At 40.7% G+C, this 23,660-nt stretch overlaps 1 protein-coding gene across 1 annotated transcript; it reads left to right on the top strand.

The window, feature by feature from the left end:
* The first annotated feature begins 3,363 nt into the window (after positions 1-3,363).
* On the top strand, positions 3,364-16,898 carry vps26a (VPS26, retromer complex component A). The gene is made up of 9 exons (XM_061964276.2): positions 3,364-3,508; positions 11,381-11,530; positions 11,722-11,797; positions 13,204-13,360; positions 13,460-13,624; positions 13,704-13,810; positions 14,345-14,446; positions 14,783-14,892; positions 15,025-16,898. Exons 1-9 carry the CDS (start codon positions 3,506-3,508, stop codon positions 15,136-15,138), a joined length of 984 nt encoding a protein of 327 aa, XP_061820260.1. The 5' UTR covers positions 3,364-3,505; the 3' UTR covers positions 15,139-16,898.
* The last annotated feature ends 6,762 nt before the right edge of the window (positions 16,899-23,660 follow it).

Here is a 23,660-nt window from a genome sequence, read left to right as displayed (position 1 = left end):
AACTTCCACTAACTCTTACAAGGGGTTGAGATGCTGGGACCATTATAGCTGAATAGACAAGCGTTTTGTCAATAACAAATGTCTAACCAACACATTTTACACATAAATTAGGCTATTTTCAGAAAGAAGTAAGTCATATGCCTCCCTACAATATCACAACAAATGGCAATCATATGGTTACTGTCAGTACTATCAGAAAACAAAGACTAAAACAAACTACAACCAACACTAGCAATGGGTATACTGTTGAAAATAAGTAGAGCATGCTTAGCAGCCTAATGTACGCCCAAAACTAAAGGATACATTTGACCAATGTATGCCTATAGGCTACTGTTTCAAACGTTTCAGATTGCCATATAACTTGGTACATGTAGTCCACAATATGCAAACACGAATGAGGAATTATTTTATCATGTGATTTGGCTGTCTCCTTACGTTTCACATTACCATGATAGCCGTGCTAATCTTGGAACCCATTTCCTCAGCGAATCAGCATATTGAGAACGAAATAGGCACTGACACTACCCATATACACATAGGTTTTATTTGTCGAAAATATATTTTGCCCGGTCAATTCAATTACACATCGACATACTGACTAACGGGCATATATTTCCCCCGTTAGCCTATATGTCGATGGGCTAGCATGCTAAGCATTCGTTGCACGAACATACTAGCTTTGTTAGACAAGATCATAGACCCTACATCCATCCATTTTCTACCGCTTGTTCCTTTCGGGGTCACGGAGGGTCGCTGGAGCCTATCTCAGCTGCATTCGGACAAATCGCTACCTCATCGCAGGGCCAACACAGATAGACAGACAACATGCACACTCACATTCACACACTAGGACCAATTTAGTGTTGCCAATCAACCTATCCCCAGGTGCATATTTTTGGAGGTGGGAGGAAGCCGGAGTACCCGGAAGGAACCCACGGGGGGAGAACATGCAAACTCCGCACAGAAAGATCCCGAGCCCGGGATTGAACTCAGGACATTCGTATTGTGATGCAGACGCACTAACCCCTGTACCACCGTGCCGTATTGGACAATATAGTTTACATATTAAATGTCCATTTCCAAAAAGTGCAAAAACAATAATGTTCGTGTTGGAGGAGTTGTGAATTAGGTACACCTGCAGTCTGCAGGTGTACCTAATGTTGTGGCCCTGCAGTCATTCACAACTCCTCCAACACGAACATTATTGTTTTTGCACTTTTTGGCTTCTTATGAAATAACTTTTTTAAATAGATTCAATCTTGCACGTGGAAAGTTTAAGTGTTGATATAACACTCCCGTCAGGGGTTGCCGTGCATTCTACGGCGGGGGTGTAGGAGGCGAGCCTCAGCCAGTGCGTCTTTTGCAGCCGTTTTACGATCGCTCAACACAAGAAATACTTTACACACATACAGTTGTTGACAAAATACACTGTACATTATATACCTCAGCTAACTAAACTATGGAAATGTATAATATAATTCATATAGCAATACGGTCTCACTGCACAGCAGACCAGCAGTTAGCCGAGTCCGCAATCCATGGTGAGGCACAATGGAGTGACGTGCCTCAACTGGCTGCTGTTCACCGCACCGTCTCTTCTCAGTATTTGAACGGCAAATGTGAAAATTCAGCGATTTTAAATAAAAATAATCTAAAACGGGTGAAATTAAATGGAAAATAACTTTATAGTATAATCACTGGATACATATAACAATTTAATAAAAAAAATAAATGTTTACATTTTTTTTCTTTCCATGAAAAAAAATGCAGTCACTAGAGGCCTCTAGTGACTGCCTCTAGTGCAGTCACTAGAGGCCTCACCTGCCTCTAGTGACTGCACGTCACTGATTTCCATGTATTACAAATAATAAGAAATCTTAAATGCCTTACTTACCTTTCAAGTAGGAAATTAGCAAGTTTGGCGTCACATGAAAAATTGTTCTCCACCTTCAATAGTCTCCATCTTTCAAAGGCATCCCCGATACAAACCCTTGTTTTGTTCCTGGCTGTCACGATTTGGTTTCGGCTTACTGCGCGGTTCGTTCTCCCGGGATGCAAACGGACGACTCCGGACAAGACTTGCAGGTAGGAACATGAATTAATCTTGAAACAAGACTCAAAGAGGTACAAAACAGAAAACAACCCGACGGGACAAGGTGTCGATCGCACTTGAAGCTACGTAAGTACTTAGCATGGGCTAGGAGGCAAGCAAAATTTAGCACTGGAATCATGAACTAGAAAACTTACTAGCTGTGGCATGAACGAACAAATCTTACGTGACAGTAGCGTGAAGCAAACAAAGAAGCCAGACCGACTGACTGGCAAAGGCAGGCTTAAATAGTGTCTCTGATTAGCAGCAGGTGAGCGTCCCGAACACAAGAGGCAGGTGAAAATAATAGGTAGCCATGGTAACAACTCAGAGGTGCACAAACAGGAACTCAAGGAGTCCAAAACTAACAGAAAACACAAAACATGATCCAGACCACGGATCATGACACTGGCTTTGTCATGAATAAGTTGAGAATCGTAACGAGACCTTTTAGATTTACTAAGGTCTGACATGTTTAGTAACTTGACCAGTGGCAGAAGCCAGACGAAGGTGGCGGTGCGTAACTGGCAACCTGGATGTAACACACTCACAGACTTTCTAATTGGTTAAAACGGTGGAGGGCGGGACATCGAAATGAAAACAATAACAATATTTCAGGGCTGTAAGTCTAATTTTGAATTGAGCATATCCCGGCTGAGCTACTGTTATCAGTTATATAGGTATTCAAAAAGAACATGATTTATAATGCTTTTTGACATATCAGGGCCATTTAATGATGTCTTGACATTAAATTATTACATATGGCTCCTTTAACTAACTGTTCCTACCATACATAAATTCCCTCATTTGTAAAATTCAACAACGAAAAGTAGTAGGAAGAAATACATCTATTTTCATCATCTTCCGTTCACATTTGCTATAGTTAGTTTGTTCACTTCCTTTGTTGGCACTTTTTAATATGCAAACAAAGAATAAATAATGTGTAATTGTTGAGTAATTAGTAAATAGTAAATAAGTAGAGGTAGTCATTTTAAAAACAATACACTGAAGTAAAAACTGGTAAACATAAATGCATAGTAAACTAAACACAATAAACACCTTATTTAATAATAATAAACATGTGACACTGTGCTCTTCCATAATATATCTTGTATACACTATATTTAATATATCTACTGTATTTAAGACAAACCTTAATATTTCCATCCATCCATCCAGTTTCTACCGCTTGTCCCTTTCGGGGTCGCACACGATCACTGCAAATGAATTGCGCATAACTATGTGTTGGGCTGGACGTCCCACCTGACAGGTCACGAGTGCCTCTGCCCCACCCAGATCACATGACCCGTGTCACGTGACCACCAGCCTTCATACCGCGTCCTGGTTCACGCGCACGAGCTTCCACTGAGCGAGGCTAGCTGTTAGCTTTTAGCTGCAAGTGTCTTGACGGCCGAGATGGTGAGTGGAAAAACGGCCAACTTTACTATTTCATTATAAAAATACGAATAAACATTTTTTTATGATTACAGTAGAGCGTCAGTGTGGCCTGACTGGTTGTTTTAAAAGCCGACTGAGGTGAAGCTTGCTCGGCTGGGCTGGTGGCGTTAGCCAAGTAGTATGAGGCCGCCACTGATTTGTTGCTAATATTTCACATTACTTAGTTGGTTATATGGTTTGTATCCCGATGGTACTTCTAGTTAATGCATCTTTTGTGTTTATGTCACTTTTGGTGACGGTGTTTGCGGTCCTGAGAAGTTGCTATGTTCCTGACAGACGTTCTCTCAATGACTGAAAATGTTTCTATTATCTCATGTATAGCAAGTCTGCATCCGAAATGATCCCAATTGGCGTAGACGTCTTGGATTTGTTGTTAAGTGCACTAGTTTTAATCAAATACAGTATATTGTCCTTTTAGCGGTAATAACCACGCCCCCAAGCAGTGATTGTGGATTTTTGACATCCTGCATGTGTGCAGGAGGGCTGAAAATGCAGATAATTTAATCAAGGGCTTATGTGATATGATTAGTGTGGTCATATTGCATGCACTTACTTTTTCCTGCTGCAGAATGAGTTGCTGTTCCAAGCTGATAGTGTATGACACACCCATCAGCTGATATTGTACTTGTCTGCACAGTTTGACATGTGTTTATCATGAGTATTTGGTCAGTACTTGTAGAGATGGTCCAAACGTTATCTACTGCTACACACACAAATAACTATAATTAATTAACACGAGTATATGGGAACCAATAATTCGTAATACATTGGAACATACTTTTGAACTTGGGTCGTCAACCAAACGGTTTGTATAGTGAAACAGAGATCCCTATAACAATCAATGTAAACATGAATAATTGGTTCTAGCCTCGACTAAAGTCCCTGTTTTAGGGAAAAACTGCTCAGTTTGAAGACACTACACTGCATGTGATATATATACTAGTGATGGGTTGATGAGGCGTCATGAAGCGTTTCGACACATTGCAAAACTGTATTGATACTGTTGTCGATACTGTGTCACTAAATACTGACATCTGCTGGACATTAAAAATCCCTACAGGCAACTTATGGACCGACTCAACTGACACTGATTTTATGACCTAGTATATACAATAATATAAACCAAGTCATTGTATTTCAATTAGGATTATTTCATATCTTCATTTAAATAAAAATATATTTGTATCTTTTTTAGATACAGTCAATAAATAATGTGGACATGTATCATAACATGGAAATCCAAGAGAACGTGTTGTGAATGAGGATGCTTGTGGACTGGGAATTTTTTTTTTTTACACATTTTTATTAAAAAAAAACAGTTTTTCCAACGTATTAAATTTTAGACGATTTCTCTTCTTTATTATTTCTCCGACTGTAGAAAAGACACGCTCACAGGGCCTCGTCAGTGCGACACAGTTCGTGTATCGGTCACGTGACTGAAACAGCTCATAATCGGTCACGTGACTTTCTAAATGCGGTACGCGCACCGACACAGGGTTTTGGTCTATGAGCTCGACGCATGCGCCGATGCATTGGTGTTGCCGGACCCATCACTAATATATATATATATATATATATATATATGTATGTATGTATGTGTATGTATGTATGTATGTGTATGTATATATGTGTACCGGTATGTATGTATATATATATATATATATATATATATATATATGTAGCTGAGATAGGCTCCAGCGCCCCCGCGACCCCAAAGGGAATAAGCGGTAGAAAATGGATGGATGGATATATATATATATATATATATATATATATATTAGGGCTGGGCGATATGGCCTTTTATTATATCTCGATATTTTTAGGCCATGTCACGATACACGATATATATCTCGATATTTTGCCTTGAATTAACACTTGATGCATATAATCACACCAGTATGATGATTTTATGTGTCTACATGAAAACATTCTTGTTCATACTGCATTAATATATGCTCATTTTAAACTTTCATGCAGAGAGAGAAATCACAACTAAGTCAATTCACCAAAACTGTATTTATTAAACAGTTTTTAAGCAGTGGCACAAACATTCATGTCATTTCCAAAACAGAAAGTGCAAGATTGTCAGATACATTTTAAAACAAGCTACCGGTATTAGTGCACTTTTGTGCATGATGTCACTAAGATGACATATCAAACAACACTAAATTAAAGTGTACTTTTTGTACAGAACGCCACTACAATAGTATAAAACAAACAAAGTGCACTTTTGTGCATGATGTCACACAAGATATTTCAAAAACTGTCAAATAAAAATGAGCTGCATAATAGGAAATCAAATAGTGTATGTCCTTCGCTATGTGGTAGGTTACTGCGGACGTTATCTCCTTCTGTTGTTGACTATTTTTTTCATAAGGTGTTGATCTGGAAATTGTTGCTTTGGCATTTTGTTGGGTGTGGCACCGACCGGAGATGTTGACATGCAGAGTTTCAAGCACTCTTCATTCTCTAGCGGGTGACTTTTCAAATTATGGTACAAATTAGTAGTGCCGCTACTTTTTGTAGCAACGCTTTTGCCGCATACTTGACATATTACTGTTGTCTGTTCGACATCTTGCCGTTTGAAGTCAAACCACCGCCAGACGATGGACCCCGTGCTGTTTTTCTTGGGAATTAATTCTTCCTCCAATTGTTACCAGACTCGCACCTTATCTCTCTCAAATTACCACTCGCACCACCTGCCACTGCTAACGTTTGTGAGAGCGTATGACGTTGCACGTGCGACAGTATGTGACGTATGTAAGAAGGTGCGCTTGTTTTATGTCTCTGTGGGAAGGAGAGACAAGAAAAAGTGAGAAACGCATGTAGTGTAATGCCCGCAGCTAAAAGCAACTGCGTGAGAACATATACCCGAATATCACGATATAGTCATTTTCTATATCGCACAGTGACAAACCCGCGATATATCAAGTATATTCGATATATCGAGTATATTCGTAATATCGCCCAGCCCTATGTGTATGTATGTATATATGTATATATGTGTATGTGTGTGTATATATATATATATATATATATATATATATATATATATATATATATATATATATATATATATATACACACACATCCAGTCGTGGTCAAAAGTTTACATACACTTGTAAAGAACTTTAATGTCATGGCTGTCTTGAGTTTCCAATAATTTCTACAACTGCTGGGTCAAAAGTATACATAGAGCAAAGTTAATATTTGGTTACATGTCCCTTGGCAAGTTTTACTGCAATAAGGTGCTTTTGGTAGCCATCCACAAGCTTCTGGTTGAATTTTTGACCACTCCTCTTGACAAAATTGGTGCGGTTCAGCTAAATTTGTTGCTTTTCTGGCATGGACTTGTTTCTTCAGCATTGTCCACATGTTCTCAATGGGGTTTAAGTCAGGACTTTGGAAAGGACATTCTAAAACTTTAATTCTAGCCTGATTTAGCCATTCCTTTACCACTTTTGACATGTGTTTGGGGTCATTGTCCTGTTGGAACACCCAACTGCGCCCAAGACCCAACCTCCGGGCTGATAATTTTAGGTTGTCCTGAAGAATTTGGAGGTAATCCTCCTTTTTCATTGTCCCATTGACTCTCTGTGAAGCACCAGTTCCATCCATCCCATCCAATCCATTTTCTACCGCTTATTCCCTTTTGGGGTCACGGGGGGCGCTGAAGCCTATCTCAGCTACAATCGGGCGGAAGGCGGGGTACACCCTGGACAAGTTGCCACCTCATCGCAGGGCCAACACAGATAGACAGACAACATTCACACTCACATTCACACACTAGGGCCAATTTAGTGTTGCCAATCAACCTATCCCCAGGTGCATGTCTTTGGAAGTGGGAGGAAGCCGAAGTACCCGGAGGGAACCCACGCAGTCACGGGGAGGACATGCAAACTCCACACAGAAAGATCCCGAGCCCGGGATTGAACCCAAGACTACTCAGGACCTTCGTATTGTGAGGCAGATGCACTAACCCCTCTTCCACCGTGCTGACGCACCAGTTCCATTGGCAGCAAAACAAGCCCAGAGCATTACACTACCACCACCATGCTTGACGGTAGGCTGGTGTTCCTGTGATTAAAGGCTTCACCTTTTCTCCTCTAGACATATTGCTGGGTATTGTGGCCAAACAGCTCAATTTTTGTTTCATTTGACCACAGAACTTTCCTCCAGAAGGTCTTATCTGTGTCCATGTGATCAGCAGCTAACTTTAGATGAGCCTTAAGGTGTCGCTTCTGGAGCAAGGGCTTCCTTCTTGCATGGCAGCCTCTCAGTCAATGGCGATGCAAAATACGCTTGACTGTGGACACGGACACCTGAGTTCCAGCAGCTTCCAATTCATTGCAGAGCTGCTTTTTGGTGGTTCGCGGTTGACTCTTGAGCATCCTGACAAATGTTCTCTCAGCAGCAGGTGATAGCTTGCGTTTTCTTCCTGATCGTGGCAGTGACAAAACTATGCCATGCATTTTATACAATTGTCTGCACAGTTGCTCTTGGGACCTTAAGCTGCTTTGACATGGCTCCAAATGACTTTCCTGACTTGTTCAAGTCAATGAATCGTTTTTTAAGATCTGTGCTGAGTTCCTTTGACTTTCCCATTGTCGCGTTTGTAACCGAGTCTAATGACTGCATCACATGAGCCCTATTTAAATGGGCTCAGAGAAGTCAACAGGTGTCGTCAATCATAATCACTCACATGAAGTTAAGAGGCTATGCCATGAAGCTAATTTGATTTGATTGTAACTTTTCTACATCACCAACATTGATAATGTATGTTGCTGTATGTATACTTTTGACCCAGCAGATTTGGTCGCATTTTCAGTAGACCCATAATAAATTCATAAAAGAACCAAACTTTATGAATGTTTTTTTGTGACAAACATGTGCTCCAATCACTCCATCACAAAAAAATAAGAGTTGTAGAAATTATTGGAAACTCAAGACAGCCATGACATTATGTTCTTTACAAGTGTATGCAAACTTTTGACCACGACTGTATATATATATATATATATATATATATATATATATATATATATATATATATATATATATATATATATACACAGGTAAAAGCCAGTAAATTAGAATATTTTGAAAAACTTGATTTATTTCAGTAATTGCATTCAAAAGGTGTAACTTGTACATTATATTTATTCATTGCACACAGACTGATGCATTCAAATGTTTATTTCATTTAATTTTGATGATTTGAAGTGGCAACAAATGAAAATCCAAAATTCCGTGTGTCACAAAATTAGAATATTACTTAAGGCTAATACAAAAAAGGGATTTTTAGAAATGTTGGCCAACTGAAAAGTATGAAAATGAAAAATATGAGCATGTACAATACTCAATACTTGGTTGGAGCTCCTTTTGCCTCAATTACTGCGTTAATGCGGCGTGGCATGGAGTCGATGAGTTTCTGGCACTGCTCAGGTGTTATGAGAGCCCAGGTTGCTCTGATAGTGGCCTTCAACTCTTCTGCGTTTTTGGGTCTGGCATTCTGCATCTTCCTTTTCACAATACCCCACAGATTTTCTATGGGGCTAAGGTCAGTGGAGTTGGCGGGCCAATTTAGAACAGAAATACCATGGTCCGTTAACCAGGCACGGGTAGATTTTGCGCTATGTGCAGGCGCCAAGTCCTGTTGGAACTTGAAATCTCCATCTCCATAGAGCAGGTCAGCAGCAGGAAGCATGAAGTGCTCTAAAACTTGCTGGTAGACGGCTGCGTTGACCCTGGATCTCAGGAAACAGAGTGGACCGACACCAGCAGATGACATGGCACCCCAAACCATCACCCAACCATGCAAATTTTGCATTTCCTTTGGAAATCGAGGTCCCAGAGTCTGGAGGAAGACAGGAGAGGCACAAGATCCACGTTGCCTGAAGTCTAGTGTAAAGTTTCCACCATCAGTGATGGTTTGGGGTGCCATGTCATCTGCTGGTGTCGGTCCACTCTGTTTCCTGAGATCCAGGGTCAACGCAGCCGTCTACCAGCAAGTTTTAGAGCACTTCATGCTTCCTGCTGCTGACCTGCTCTATGGAGATGGAGATTTCAAGTTCCAACAGGACTTGGCGCCTGCACATAGCGCAAAATCTACCCGTGCCTGGTTTACGGACCATGGTATTTCTGTTCTAAATTGGCCCGCCAACTCCCCTGACCTTAGCCCCATAGAAAATCTGTGGGGTATTGTGAAAAGGAAGATGCAGAATGCCAGACCCAAAAACGCAGAAGAGTTGAAGGCCACTATCAGAGCAACCTGGGCTCTCATAACACCTGAGCAGTGCCAGAAACTCATCGACTCCATGCCACGCCGCATTAACGCAGTAATTGAGGCAAAAGGAGCTCCAACCAAGTATTGAGTATTGTACATGCTCATATTTTTCATTTTCATACTTTTCAGTTGGCCAACATTTCTAAAAATCCCTTTTTTGTATTAGCCTTAAGTAATATTCTAATTTTGTGACACACGGAATTTTGGATTTTCATTTGTTGCCACTTCAAATCATCAAAATTAAATGAAATAAACATTTGAATGCATCAGTCTGTGTGCAATGAATAAATATAATGTACAAGTTACACCTTTTGAATGCAATTACTGAAATAAATCAAGTTTTTCAAAATATTCTAATTTACTGGCTTTTACCTGTGTGTGTGTGTGTGTGTGTGTGTGTGTGTGTGTGTGTGTGTGTGTGTGTGTGTGTGTGTGTGTGTGTGTGTGTGTGTGTGTGTGTGTGTGTGTGTGTGTGTGTGTGTGTGTGTGTGTGTGTGTGTGTGTGTGTGTGTGTGTGTGTGTGTGTATATATATATATATATATATATATATATATATATATGTGTGTGTATATGTATATATATATATATATATATCCAAACAACACAACAATATTACAGAAAGCTTAAATGTCAACACACACAAACAAGTCTCATTGGTGTGCTCCAAAACGTTAACTACCATGTTGCTACAATAAAAAAACAAAGGAAAATCGTTTTACCTTGTGTCTGCGAATATTTGTGGAATTGTTTAACACACTGGGAGTTACTAAGTGATAGGCTTCACATATAGTCACTGCTAGCGTTAGCACAAACTAGCCGTGTGATGCAATCCTTCATCTGCTTGTGTCCTGGTCGTGCCTTTTCCTTTGCTGTAACAAAGTTTCGCCGTGGCATATTTTTAGGTCTCATCACAACTTAAAAACTTGCTGTGGAACAAAGCCCCCTTCGCTGATAAAATCCTTGAACTGAAGGGGGCTAACTAGCTAAAATGCTAGCTAAAAGAGATTGTCCAGCAACCTGAAGCTGTACAGCGAGACTGAGATTTTGGACACATTTAAAGCGTTTCTGATTACACAGTGATCTCTAAGACTGGCTGTCACAGCTCTGACCAGTGAAATAAACACGTCAGAAGTGCTGCTTGTCTGATGAAGCTCTTTGAAATGGCCGCGCCGGTGTGTACAGGATGTGAGGTGGGGGACCCGCCTCTTCAAAATGGCCGTTTCCACGCGTATAGGAAGGGATGTGATCAAATTGGCTTCAAGCAGCATGCAGAATGAATCAATAAATAAATGAATGAATGAATGAATGAAGCGTTTGTACGCCGAGAAATGGTTCGCACACAGAAGAATATTTAGCGCGGCGTAATGATTCGTAAACTGAAAAGGTTGCGCACAAAGGGGTTAAAAAAATCGAAGTTTCACTGTAATCTCATTTCTATGAAAAGATCATGAATATCATATAATGTGTACTTGTCCAAACAGCTGCATCACTGTGCACTATCCTGTTGTATTACAGTGTGTTTCCAGTAATGTTTTCAACTTTCAGAGTTTCCTGGGGGGTCTGTTCGGGCCGGTGTGTGAGATAGATGTCCTGCTCAACGATTCCGAGAGCCGCAAGACTGCTGAACTGAAGACAGAAGATGGCAAAATGGAGAAACATTATCTGTTTTACGATGGAGAGTCTGTGTCCGGCAAGGTAAACTGAGCTGGCATGTGAATTTTGTTTAGCCTTGTTGTCATATTTTTGATTAGTGTCTCTTTTAGGCGTTTGTTCTCTGCCATTACTTGATGTCATATTTTTTTGTTTATGTCAGTCGATGGCTCTTATGAGTTTATAACCAATGTTTTGATTTTGAAACATGCTTATGATGACCGTTTTCACTGCAGGTGACTCTAAATGTGAAGCAGGGAGGAAAGCGACTCGAACACCAGGGCATCCGCATTGAGTTTGTTGGACAGATTGGTGAGCATGTTACTGCTATATTGTTTTAATTTAGAACATCACTATTCCCCTTACGCTGCCTGTATCAAACAGTCGTGTCATCATATGGAAACATTTTTGACATGGAAATGGGACTGCCAACATGCATGTATTAACACAAATTGCTTTTGTTTACGTTCAACCTGTGTACCATCGCAGCTCTCAGTAGTACAATAATAATAATATAAATATTTTGCAGTTTTTGCTAGGCGTAGGCCAATAGTCAATACATCAATTAATCAAACGATAAATTAAAATTAACTCGATAACTTCGCGGTCATCGATAATTGCCACCTCCATGTGTGTTTTTCTTTGTCTCTTGTTTTAAGACTGTGTACAAAAGGGTTCACTCTGTGCATCGCTCTCAGCACCTGAACGTGTTTATTTAATAGCAGAATTGAATGAATGGAGTGAATCCTCTTGTTGGTCATCCACAATCTTTGTCTCTGTGGGCGCAAACGGGACTGCTGGCTTATGCGCACTTGATGCATGGACAGACCCTCGCTAGTCACAACTTTCTGGTGAGAAGCACCACAAGGTAACACAAATTCGGAGGAAAAAAGATGATTGCAAAACCAAATTTCCTTGTGTGGGACAATTTTGGCTTCAAACAAGTGAGCAAGATGAGCCTAACAACACGGACAAATGAACAAGTATGCCCAATTTGTTTGAAAAGTGATGGCAACCAACAACAACAACCAAACAAACCAACTTACCCAGTTTTTTCAACTGTGGAAAAAAGCACTTCAAGATGTTCAGTATTTATTGAAATGCAATTTCTGTTTACAGAGATTGAGTCAATTTAAACTGTTTGTTCACTGATTTAGGATAATTAAAAGTCCTTAACTTTTTTTACATTGGTAAAAAAATAATCATGAGGAAGGAATACTTGCAGTATTATTACTTCTGTCAATCCATCAATCCATTTCTACTGCTTGTCCCTCTCGGGGTCACAAGTGTCTCAAAGGGCTGCACAAGCCACAACGACATCCTCTGCTCAGATCCCTGGACAAGTTGCCAGCTCATCGCAGGGCCCACACAGATAGACAGACAACATTCACACACCATGGGCAATTTTGTGTTGCCAATCAACCTATCGCCAGGTGCATGTCTTTAGAGGTGGGAGGAAGCCGGAGTTCAAATTTTTATTATTTTTATAAATCAGATTACGATCATCACATTTTAGAATTTGGAGTTACTGATTATTTACAGGTTATTGCTGGATTGCATAATTGTAATCAATTTAAAAAAGACTTCAATATTTGGACCCAAATGCAATTTTATTGTCAGAATATCATACAGGAATTTAAAAAAATGTCTTACTTGAATGTAATGCATGACATGTATTTGCTCTAAACTTGGTAACCTTCTTTTCCTCCGTATCGTAGAGCTTTTCTCCGACAAAAGCAACACCCATGAGTTTGTGGATCTGTTGAAAGAATTGGCACTGCCCGGAGAGCTCACCCAGAACAAGAGCTATGACTTTGAGTTCATGCAGGTGGAGAAGCCCTACGAGTCCTACACTGGAGCTAACGTCAGGCTAAGGTAGTGTCATTATAACACCATTTATCTGGGTAAATATTAGATTTTGTTGCATTTGTAAAACATTTTAAGCCATAAGAACAATGATGTGTCTTTGTGCAGGTATTTTCTGAGGGTGACAATAGTGCGTCGACTGTCAGACCTTGTGAAGGAGTACGAGCTGATTGTCCACCAACTGGCAACCTACCCAGACATCAACAACTCTATCAAGATGGAAGTCGGCATAGAAGACTGTCTTCACATCGAGTTTGAATACAATAAATCCAAGTTAGAGCGACACTCCTTCCTGTTGTCAAATCTAAACAATTATTCATTTTACCGTCTTCTGTCTGTGTCTTTATGCTAGGTACCACCTAAAAGATGTCATTGTTGGAAAAATTTACTTCCTGCTGGTCAGGATCAAAATCCAACACATGGAGCTGCAGCTAATCAAGAAGGAGATAACAGGCATAGGTGAGCATCGGAAAGCAAAGTCCAAATAATCCAAATGAGTAAATATAGAAGCATGTAAAAGCATTCTATAGTAAATCTCTATTTGTAGGGGTTTTGTTCCAATACCCACCGTAAATTGGGAAAAACAGCCAAAAATGGATGCACCCATAAACTACCTCTACTCTAAACTCTATAATATGCCACTGAATTGCTAAAAGTATTTGAAATGCAGTTTTACACATGAAGAAACAATCAGTCTACAGTATTGTATTTCCAAAACGTGTGAATACACGTCTTGTTCAAAGCCTTTTCCTGCTAGATTCATAGCTGCAGCACTTGTTTCCCCTGTACATAGTGTCATCAAACCATTTTCTAGTCAAGATATCATTAAAAAAATAATTATTTGCAATGTAAAACAGAGAAAACTACTAAAGTGTGAAGCAAATATGTCAAACCACGAATAGACAGTAATATACTGTCTACAAGTGCTTCATTTAAAACAAGCTTGACTAAAAAAACACTGATTAACATACTTAAATTGTCCATTGTTTTCAGGTCCCAGTACGACCACTGAGACGGAGACGGTTGCTAAGTATGAGATCATGGATGGAGCCCCGGTTAAAGGAGAATCAATTCCCATTAGACTGTTTCTGGCAGGTAAAACCTTGGCATTAAATGTACAAGAATAACAAAACGCTTGCAATAGAAAATGTGCAATATACTGGTACTTGTTGAGATATATTATTAGTAAACCAAGTCTAGCTGTACGGATTTGTGCAACAATTTAGCAAACATCTTCATTGGCAGATCAGCTGGTTGCAATCTACTTCAGCCTAATTCAACAGCACCCTCTGTTGCTTGCTGTCAAATAGTTCACACCATTTGGCTTCTCTTTAAGATCTGAAGGCTCTGCCTACACAACCACACAATGCTTAAACTATGGATCTAACAAATTGTGTGTATTGGCATTTCATATGTTATGTTTTTGAACAGGGTACGACATGACACCCACCATGAGAGACGTCAACAAAAAGTTCTCTGTACGCTACTTCCTGAATCTGGTGCTGGTGGATGAAGAAGACAGGAGATACTTTAAACAGCAGGTATTGCCGTCTCTATACAAGTTGTACTCCAGGAAGCAAAAGTATGTGAAGTACATTTCACTCACCAAAAGTTAGCACTGTAATTTGTACTGTATACTTCCCTGCTCATGTTTTTGTTTGTTCTGTCTTCAGGAGATTGTGTTGTGGAGGAAAGCACCAGAGAAGGTGAGGAAACGAAACTTCCACCAGCGTTACGAGTCTCCAGATCCCCGACCTCAGCCTAGTGCAGAGGAGCCAGAGATGTAAGGGCGAGTGAGGCCATGAACTGAAACACAAACACACATGCCAACTCTTCACTGCTGAGCAGCCAGAGGTGTGAGGGCTACCCCACTCTTTTACTGGACTGTATACACACACACACTCACGCACACACATTGTGACATCTTCCTCCGCCCATCCCTTCAGCTTCAAATGTGAGCTGTGCTTTCCGTGTCACAGCACCGCACTCATTTTTGGACGCATGAGCACACGTAATATGTTGAGTGCCTGATGTCAAGCGGTGAGACATTTGATCTTGAAGGCACAAGACTACACGCACAATAGAAAGTTGAACTCTTTTTGCAGGAGCAAAGAAAAACCAGACCGAGTTACTAGCAACTTCTTACACCTTCTTTGGTAGAGTTTTTTTTTTAGTTGCACATGCTCTTACAGTCATGGTTTTTGCCATTTGGATGGACACATATAAGCCGTTCTTTCCCCAGGGATGTCAGAAATTGGACTTAAAAAACAAATAATCTGATCATTTGTTTTTAACACAGTATTTTGTTTCCTGTTTTTGGGCAAGAAAAATGTCAACCATCTTTTAAATGAATGTTGTGTATAATACAGTTTATTTACAGATGAATACATTTCAGGTTTTCATAGGTTTGTGATGCAGTTTCCACAGTTTAGTTTTCTGTTAGGTTCATTGTCTGAAGTGTGTGTGTCTCTTATTCTCTTACATCAATATCCACGAGTCATGGAAGTCCATTGATTATCATCTATTTAAAGAACACCTGTCAAAATTGGAAAACTCGCGTATTGACAGGAATTTTTTTTGGAATGGCTTTCGGACAATTGAACGGTTACGTTAAATCTTGCATCATAGACTTTGACATGCAGCCTATGTTGCATGTTTATGCCTTAAAAGATTCACATAAACTAAAAGGAAATGAAAGCATAAGAGGTGTACCTCATCTGCAGTTGGAAACATAATTGAAAAATGTTTTCATTGCACACCGTTTTTTGTCATCTCATGTGGCAAATTGTGTCTGATATTGATTTCATAAAAGCACTCAAATCAACCATTGAGTTTGTATTTTCAGCTCAACAGTTGAATGTAACTTTTATTGTATCCTAATTTGGGAACGGTTTATTTGCAAGGAACATTTAATTTATTCCCCGCTGTCAAGACACAATGTCTTTCTAGTCATGTTGGATCTTTTCTTTTAGAAAACTGCTAAGGTGATGAAGAAACCGATGTTTTGCATGTTTATCTTTTTGCAATGACACACCATATCAAGAGCATCTGTGTGTATGTACTGTATATATTTTGAACCTCTAAATAGAGCATAAAATAATCATGATTAAAGGAAATTTATATTGACATGTCAAGTTTTCAAATGGTCTCAAATTTGACCTCTCACCTGGTCCTGGATGGAGTTAAGAATCATGTGATTAAATTTAACTCCCGGTATTTCTACCTGCAGCTGTAGTGACCCTAGGGTATGATCCGCCTTAAATAATTATAAATGTAAAAATATATTAAATGTAAATAATTGTTCACCGGGAGATGGTCAGATACCGCTTGCCTTGCATGAGTCACATGCATGCAAAACTAACTTTTCTTACCTGTTGACACTTTGTGTATTTGGGATTCACATAAGTCCCGAAAATGTGAATTTAAACCATGGAGGGTATGGAACCATTGAATATATTTAAAAAATGTTTTGCCTCGTTCCAATTTGAGAATATTGTGACGTTTTTGCGCGTTCTTACGTCATCCCCGACAATGTCCGAAGTTTGCCGGAAGATTCCGCCATTTTTATTTTACTTAGCGGCGTTTGTAGTCCAAACAGAAAGATGTAGAAGAATCAGAAATGCTCTGTTATTGGTTGTGTTAACCAGCACAGGACATTACACCAACCTCCAGTCGCATCTGAAGAACTACGAAGTGCCTGATTAACTTTTACGTTCCGTGGCAATGTGCCTTCACCTGTGAAAAAGTATATCTTCGTGTGCGCAAACCACTTCGAGGAGAGCTAATTCACAAACTTCCGGCAATATACAGAAGGATTCTCCCAAAAACTACATTTAATGGCGGGGTCAGTGCCTACTATTCATATCGATGGAGAAGCAGTCAGTAATAACAGTAGTTTGGCAATGTGGAATGATTAGGGTGACCATTTCCATGACACCAAAAAGGAGGACATTATGCGGCATATCAATAAATTACTATGGTGTACATAGGACTCTGGTATACTCTTATTTATAGTACAATTTTGAGTAGTTTAAAGATGATGTTTGTGTGGCTGAATAGGAAAAAATATTAAAGTCAAGTGTTTGTTAACAGTATTTGTATTTATTCAATACATTGTGGTGTTCAAAAAGTGACCACTGAGATTAATCTTTTCAAGTGCAGAGTGCCACAAAGCATAACATGTGCGGACTTAAATGCAGTTAACATATATAATTTTTAAAAAATGCCACAAAAAATGTTCCACATCAACATCAAGGCTGCTTGCTGCATATCTGGTTGCGTTATGCAGAATAAGGGCCAAACAGTTTGCAGGGAGCACATCTTTTTGGCTCAGTTTCAGCTTCTGATACACTGTTATGTTTGCCACAATTGACACTGGCATTGTCTGCTGCATATGCAGACATGTTTTTCACCTCTAAGCCAGACATCTCAAGTTTTGCCAGCAGCTGGTTTGTTATGGCTTCTGACGTTTCGTTGCTGTCGCTATAAAAATCCAACAGGACATGTTGGATGCCTTCATCAAAGTGAAAATACCTTACCACAATGGGAAAACACTTGTTTGTTCCTTTATTTGAGGCGTTGGTTGCCACGGAAAAGGGTAGGTTGTTTTCTTTTATGTAGTCGGTATGTTCCTGTACCGAATAGTGAGCGATGACGTTCTCGCACAATGCCTTGGCTTTTGTTCGGCCACAGGCCATCCCTTTAGCTGTGGGCTAGTCACTGAAAATCTCCCGGTCCACTTTCATGCCGCAGTCTAAACTTCTGTAGGGCTGGTGATGCTTTACAGCAGTGGTTCTCAACCTTTTTTCAGTGATGTACCCCCTGTGAACATTTTTTTTAATTCAAGTGCCCCCTAATCAGGGCAAAGCATTTTTGGTTGAAAAAAAAAAGATAAAGAAGTAAAATACAGCACTATGTCATCAGTTTCTGATTTATTACATTGTATAACAGTGCAAAATATTGCTCATTTGTAGTGGTCTTTCTTGAACTATTTGGAAAACAATATATAAAATAACTAAAAACTTGTTGAAAAATAAACAAGTGATTCAATTATAAATAAAGATTTCTACACATAGAAGTAATCAACTTAAAGTGCCCTCTTTGGGGATTGTAATAGAGATCCACCTGGATTCAGGAACTTAATTCTAAACATTTCTTCACAAAAAAAGAAATCTTTAACATCAATATTTATGGAACATGTCCACAAAAAATCTAGCTGTCAACACTGAATATTGCATTGTTGCATTTCTTTTCACAGTTCTTTTTGACAGACATTTTAGTGAGGGTCAAACCATCATGGCATGGGGGAAACTCTGGCTTTATGATAATGAATGGAATAGCCTACTTAATTTGATGTTCAGTTTATGAACTTACATTACATTACATACCCCCAGGGTACCATTTGAGAACCACTGCTTTACAGCATGGTACACGTACCTTGCACAGCTCCGCAGCGGTTATCTTGTCATCCAGGGGCGACGAAACTTCATGAAAAAATGTCCTCATTGAAGAGGTACTTGCCGCACGTTTATTACTTTTATGTTTATCCGTACCCGCATATGCCGTTCAATTGCAGCTTTCCCCTGACTACTTACGTCGACATCACATCGACAAAGTGTGCAGAAGCCATGGAATGAGTCTCGACTGCTTTTCGTTATAAATTTGTGCTCTTTTATCCATTCAGAATTAAACGAGGTCTTGCGTTTTGGCATGATGCTAACTTTCTGCCGCAGCAACACATGGACCCTTGTTTACTTTTTTAACCAATGATTAGCAGATTTGTATCCGACACAGCTCTTAGCCAATCATTTGATACGTTACTGCGTTGGGGGCATTTTTACGGTCTTTGATTGGCTATCGCGCTGCAGCCCAGCAAAGATGAAAAAACTCCGCTCTTCAAACCTATGTGCCTCAAAAAGGAGGACAAATACGTGTCCGGCTTGAAGCTGCGCCGGACGCCGGACAGGGCATTAAAAATCCGGACTGTCCGGCCTAAATCCGGACACCTGGTCACCCTAGGAATGATACTGTAACTGTTGACGAGACGATAGTATGGGACGGCGCATTAATGACGTCACGTGCGGGCGATTTGTGTCGTGGCGGGAATCCCCGTGTGTGAAGTAATTAATCGAGTGCCAGTTCGTGTGTTATTGCCATGGTTCCTATCAAGGATGTGTGCGGCTGTGCCCGGAAGCATGCATTGCAGTTGTTTTGCCGTTAGTTTTCCTGACAAAATGAACCAAAATAAAATGCCAAAATATAGTTGTAAACATATTCCAGCTCATAGGCGTTGTAAGGCCTATTTTAGGGGGGCACAAGCCCCCCTAAAATATTCTTAAGCCCCCCTAAATAGTTTTGGGAATTTTTTAATTTTTTTTACAAATACATGCCGAAATATTCATTATAAAGTGCCCCAAATATGAGTTTAAATAAATAATCATATAACCTGTCATTATTCACTCCATAGCGTAAGGTAGAGAGCCCCTTTAGTGTCGGTATCCAATCCATTCCACTTGTTCATATAGAAAATGCCCACATCATTCAAAATCCAGTCTGCATTTTCTCTGCGACCTTGCTTGCGGTCCTGCAGGTGTACAAAGCACATTAGCACACAGCACTGCAGAACAAGAACGTGAACTGATGCAAAATGGACATAAGAAACTTTTTCAAGAAAGTAAGTATTCATCACTGCTTGTAGTAAAATGTATCAGCTCCACTTTACACCAGGTCTGTGTTTGACAAAAAGTTACATTCCCGCTCTAAAACAATGCTGCTACTTAGTTAGCTAGTTAGCCTGAAATGCATCATGAAGGTCCTGGTTATTTATAAAGTTAAACGTGCACTCTTTTTTACCATTTGCTATCTTTGGGGTTACTTCCTTCGGGAGAATCAGCTGTGTTTCTCACTTTACACATGGAGGAGAACAGGAGCTGTGCTCACTCACTATGACTATCATCAGTAGATAATAATAATAAACACTCCACAACCCCTATTGACCTGTAGGAGTCAGGGCAGAGGAGCACAGAAAGTGAGAGGGGAGAGGCCTCTATTGGAAAGGTGAGTAGGGGAATAATGATACATATAAATAAATATTAAAACCATTTTTTTTTTAAATGGCTTATTGATAAGCCATTGGTTTTATTTATTTCTGGGTGGATAATGTTGACTATTGGTCCTCCTAATTGTCAATCATTCTGGTGATGTTACGTAAGGACATGTATATATATATTGTTGCGTTTTGGACCAGTTGTTCCTCCCAGGGAATTCAAGTCACAAATCGCTCCCAAGCTCTTTACGACACTTAAAGCTGAGTTGAAAAACCACCAGAGACAGAATAGGTATTTTGTAATATATTGGCAAAGCTTTGCAAATATACTTTCACAGAAACAGCATAGAACATTCGGATCGCCCCGCTAAAATGGTCTGTCCCCCCGAAACACCCTCTCCCCCCTTAAGTCCCTGGCAGTCCTCTGTCTCTAGCCAAAACAAATGCTAGTCAAAACACATTCCAAAGAACTCAAGGTTAACACACACAGTTTACTTGCAGAGAAACAGAAAGAGAATAAATGGAAAACACGAGCTGTTTTCAAATATGACTATGAAAGAAAATAAGTAACACTATAATTCGGATATATGTAAATATCTGCCTCCGACAATTCCCCCTTCAGATCTTCTAAAAAGATCTTTATCACTAGTACAACACTTCTAAAATACGCCCCTCTTTGAGCAAGCTAGTAAAAATTTAAAAGCATAGTTACATGGGAGATAAACGGATGGAATCTATGTCAATGTCGTCACCCTCAGGGAAGGAAACTAGCATTTCTCGAAAGTCACCACTTTGCGTGACCCCCTTCAGTGACATAGCAAACCCAGAAATAGGGTGAGGTTGTCCTTCTACAGCTCTAACAATGATGTGGGTGCACAAAGACCTAGCACAAGGGGCGATAAAGCAACCGCATGAGGCTATGATGGCCAAGAAAACTCTAACGGAGATCAGGGCAGACTTAATTAGGTCAGACCACCTTCCAAAGGTGCTCTGGAGCCAATCTTTGAAGGGGTCAGAGACACCGGAAACTTCAGTAAGTTCCTTAGACAGGGCATGGAGGCCCTCCAGGGCCCTCTGGACCGAGCCATCGGGGGCGGTGTTGTTAGGAATGAAGGTACAGCATTGGTCACCAAACATTGCACACACACCTTCTTCCTTGGCTAGGATACGGTCAAGGGCTATGCGGTTCTGGACGGCCATGAGGGAAGTTGGGGCAAGTTGTTCAGCAAGTCCTTCAACAGCGTCACGAGTCAGGTTGGTCAGTCTCAACAGATTATAAAAAACATAGTTAATGCGTTCTACATTTTTAGTAGCAGTCACAGGGAAAATAGCACCAATTATAGGAAGGTTCTCGAAACCTGCACAGGATTCACACCACAATTTATGTTGTGGTGGGACCCCCCTTGGTTGTCCAATTGCATCAAAGTAAACACCATCAGGGTTTCTCATCAAATCAAAGGAGCCCATTACACTCCTCCGAGATAAAACATGGCGTCTTCTGCGGGAAGTTAGAGAGGTCGCTGAAACAGGAGTTCCAAGGGGTGTTAATTTGGTACCCACTAGGGTGACTGGGGTCACCAGTCTAACCATAGCACAAAGTCCAATGGCTGACGTCGGGATTCTAATGTACAATCTGTGCTCCCCACAATACCAGAATAAGTCAGCTCGTGCCCAAGGGCCTATCCTTGAGCCATCTATCAGGGTGGTGCACCAGGAGGGGGTATTGTCACCCAATTTGTAGGGGGATGAAGGGGGTCCTGTAAATTGAAAACACGTGTATTTCAGCTTTTAGACCACAAAGGGAAGAAGTCGGGTGAAATTGTCAACAGGAGGGTACACACTAACCAACAAATCACAACCTGGCGGTGTGGGTTCATAAAACAAGGAGATAAGACAGTTTGAGCCATTAGTGTCAGTCAACTTAAAAGGGGCGGGGTAAGTGTGGGGAAAGGGACGTCCAGCGGAACAAGCAACACAGTCACCCAGGTCTTGGCTCTTAGCCATGCTAGTCATCCACCTAAGCCACAGGTTGCCTGCACCTGCTTTTAAGGTCAAAGCTACCAGGTCTTCAATGGTGATGTCATTAGTATACACAGATGTGAGTGTCAATGTAACGTCACCCAGGTGGAGTGGCACTTTAGGCGCTACAGAGGTAGTTAACGCCCTCTCAAGGACATTAATTTTAATAATTCCTTTAGGGTCTGTACCTGTCTGGTCAACCCCCAAAACAACATAAAAGAGACTAGGTATAACACCTGTTCTGGCAATTGTGAGGGAAATGGGGTTCTGGGACCGATCAAAGTTCCTCTGAAAGTCAATCAATCAATCAATCAATGATTATTTATACAGCCCTAAATCACAAGTGTCTCAAAGGGCTGCACAAGCCACAACGACATCCTCGGTACAAAGCCCACATAAGGGCAAGGAAAAACTCACCCCAGTGGGACGTCGATGTGAATGACTATGAGAAACCTTGGAGAGGACCGCATATGTGGGTAACCCCCCCCACCCCCCCTCTAGGGGAGACCGAAAGCAATGGATGTCGAGTGGGTCTGACATAATATTGTGAGAGTCCAGTCCATAGTGGATCCAACATAATAGTAAGAGTCCAGTCCATAGTGGGGCCAGCAGGACACCATCCCGAGCGGAGACGGGTCAGCAGCACAGAGATGTTCCCAGCCGATGCACAGGCGAGCGGTCCACCCCGGGTCCCGACTCTGGACAGCCAGCACTTCATCCATGGCCACCGGACCTGTGCCTCCCCCCCCCTCCACAAGGAATAGGGGAGCAGAGGAGAAAAGAAAAGAAACGGCAGATCAACTGGTCCAACAGGGGGGCTATTTAAAGGCTAGAGTATACAAATGAGTTTTAAGATGGGACTTAAATGCTTCTACTGAAGTAGCATCTCTAATTGTTACCGGTAGAAAGGTCATCCCTCTCAGAATAACTTTGAATTGTGGAGGTATGTTGGCATATAAAGGGTCATGGTAGTCTAAGGGCCCTGTGTAGTGGGTTACCTGCTTCCAAAAGGGGCACCACTTACCAGAGTATGTTGTCCGCATCCGACACCAATAGTTCAGATTTGAGTCGTAACAAAGAGAGAGGTTACTAGCACGGTAAGAACTATTTTTTCCCTCGCACTTAATCACACTACACAGGTCAGAAAAGTAAGTCTTGCTGTCTCCCTTGACCCAGTCTATTTCAAGTCCGCCGTACGTTCTAAGACACTTGTCAGTCACTGTCGTCAGGAAGGAAGAATTGAGA

The sequence above is a fragment of the Nerophis lumbriciformis genome, linkage group LG06 (assembly GCF_033978685.3).
Source record: "Nerophis lumbriciformis linkage group LG06, RoL_Nlum_v2.1, whole genome shotgun sequence".
Classification (NCBI taxonomy): domain Eukaryota; kingdom Metazoa; phylum Chordata; class Actinopteri; order Syngnathiformes; family Syngnathidae; genus Nerophis; species Nerophis lumbriciformis.
This window is presented reverse-complemented; position numbering and strand designations above follow the sequence as displayed.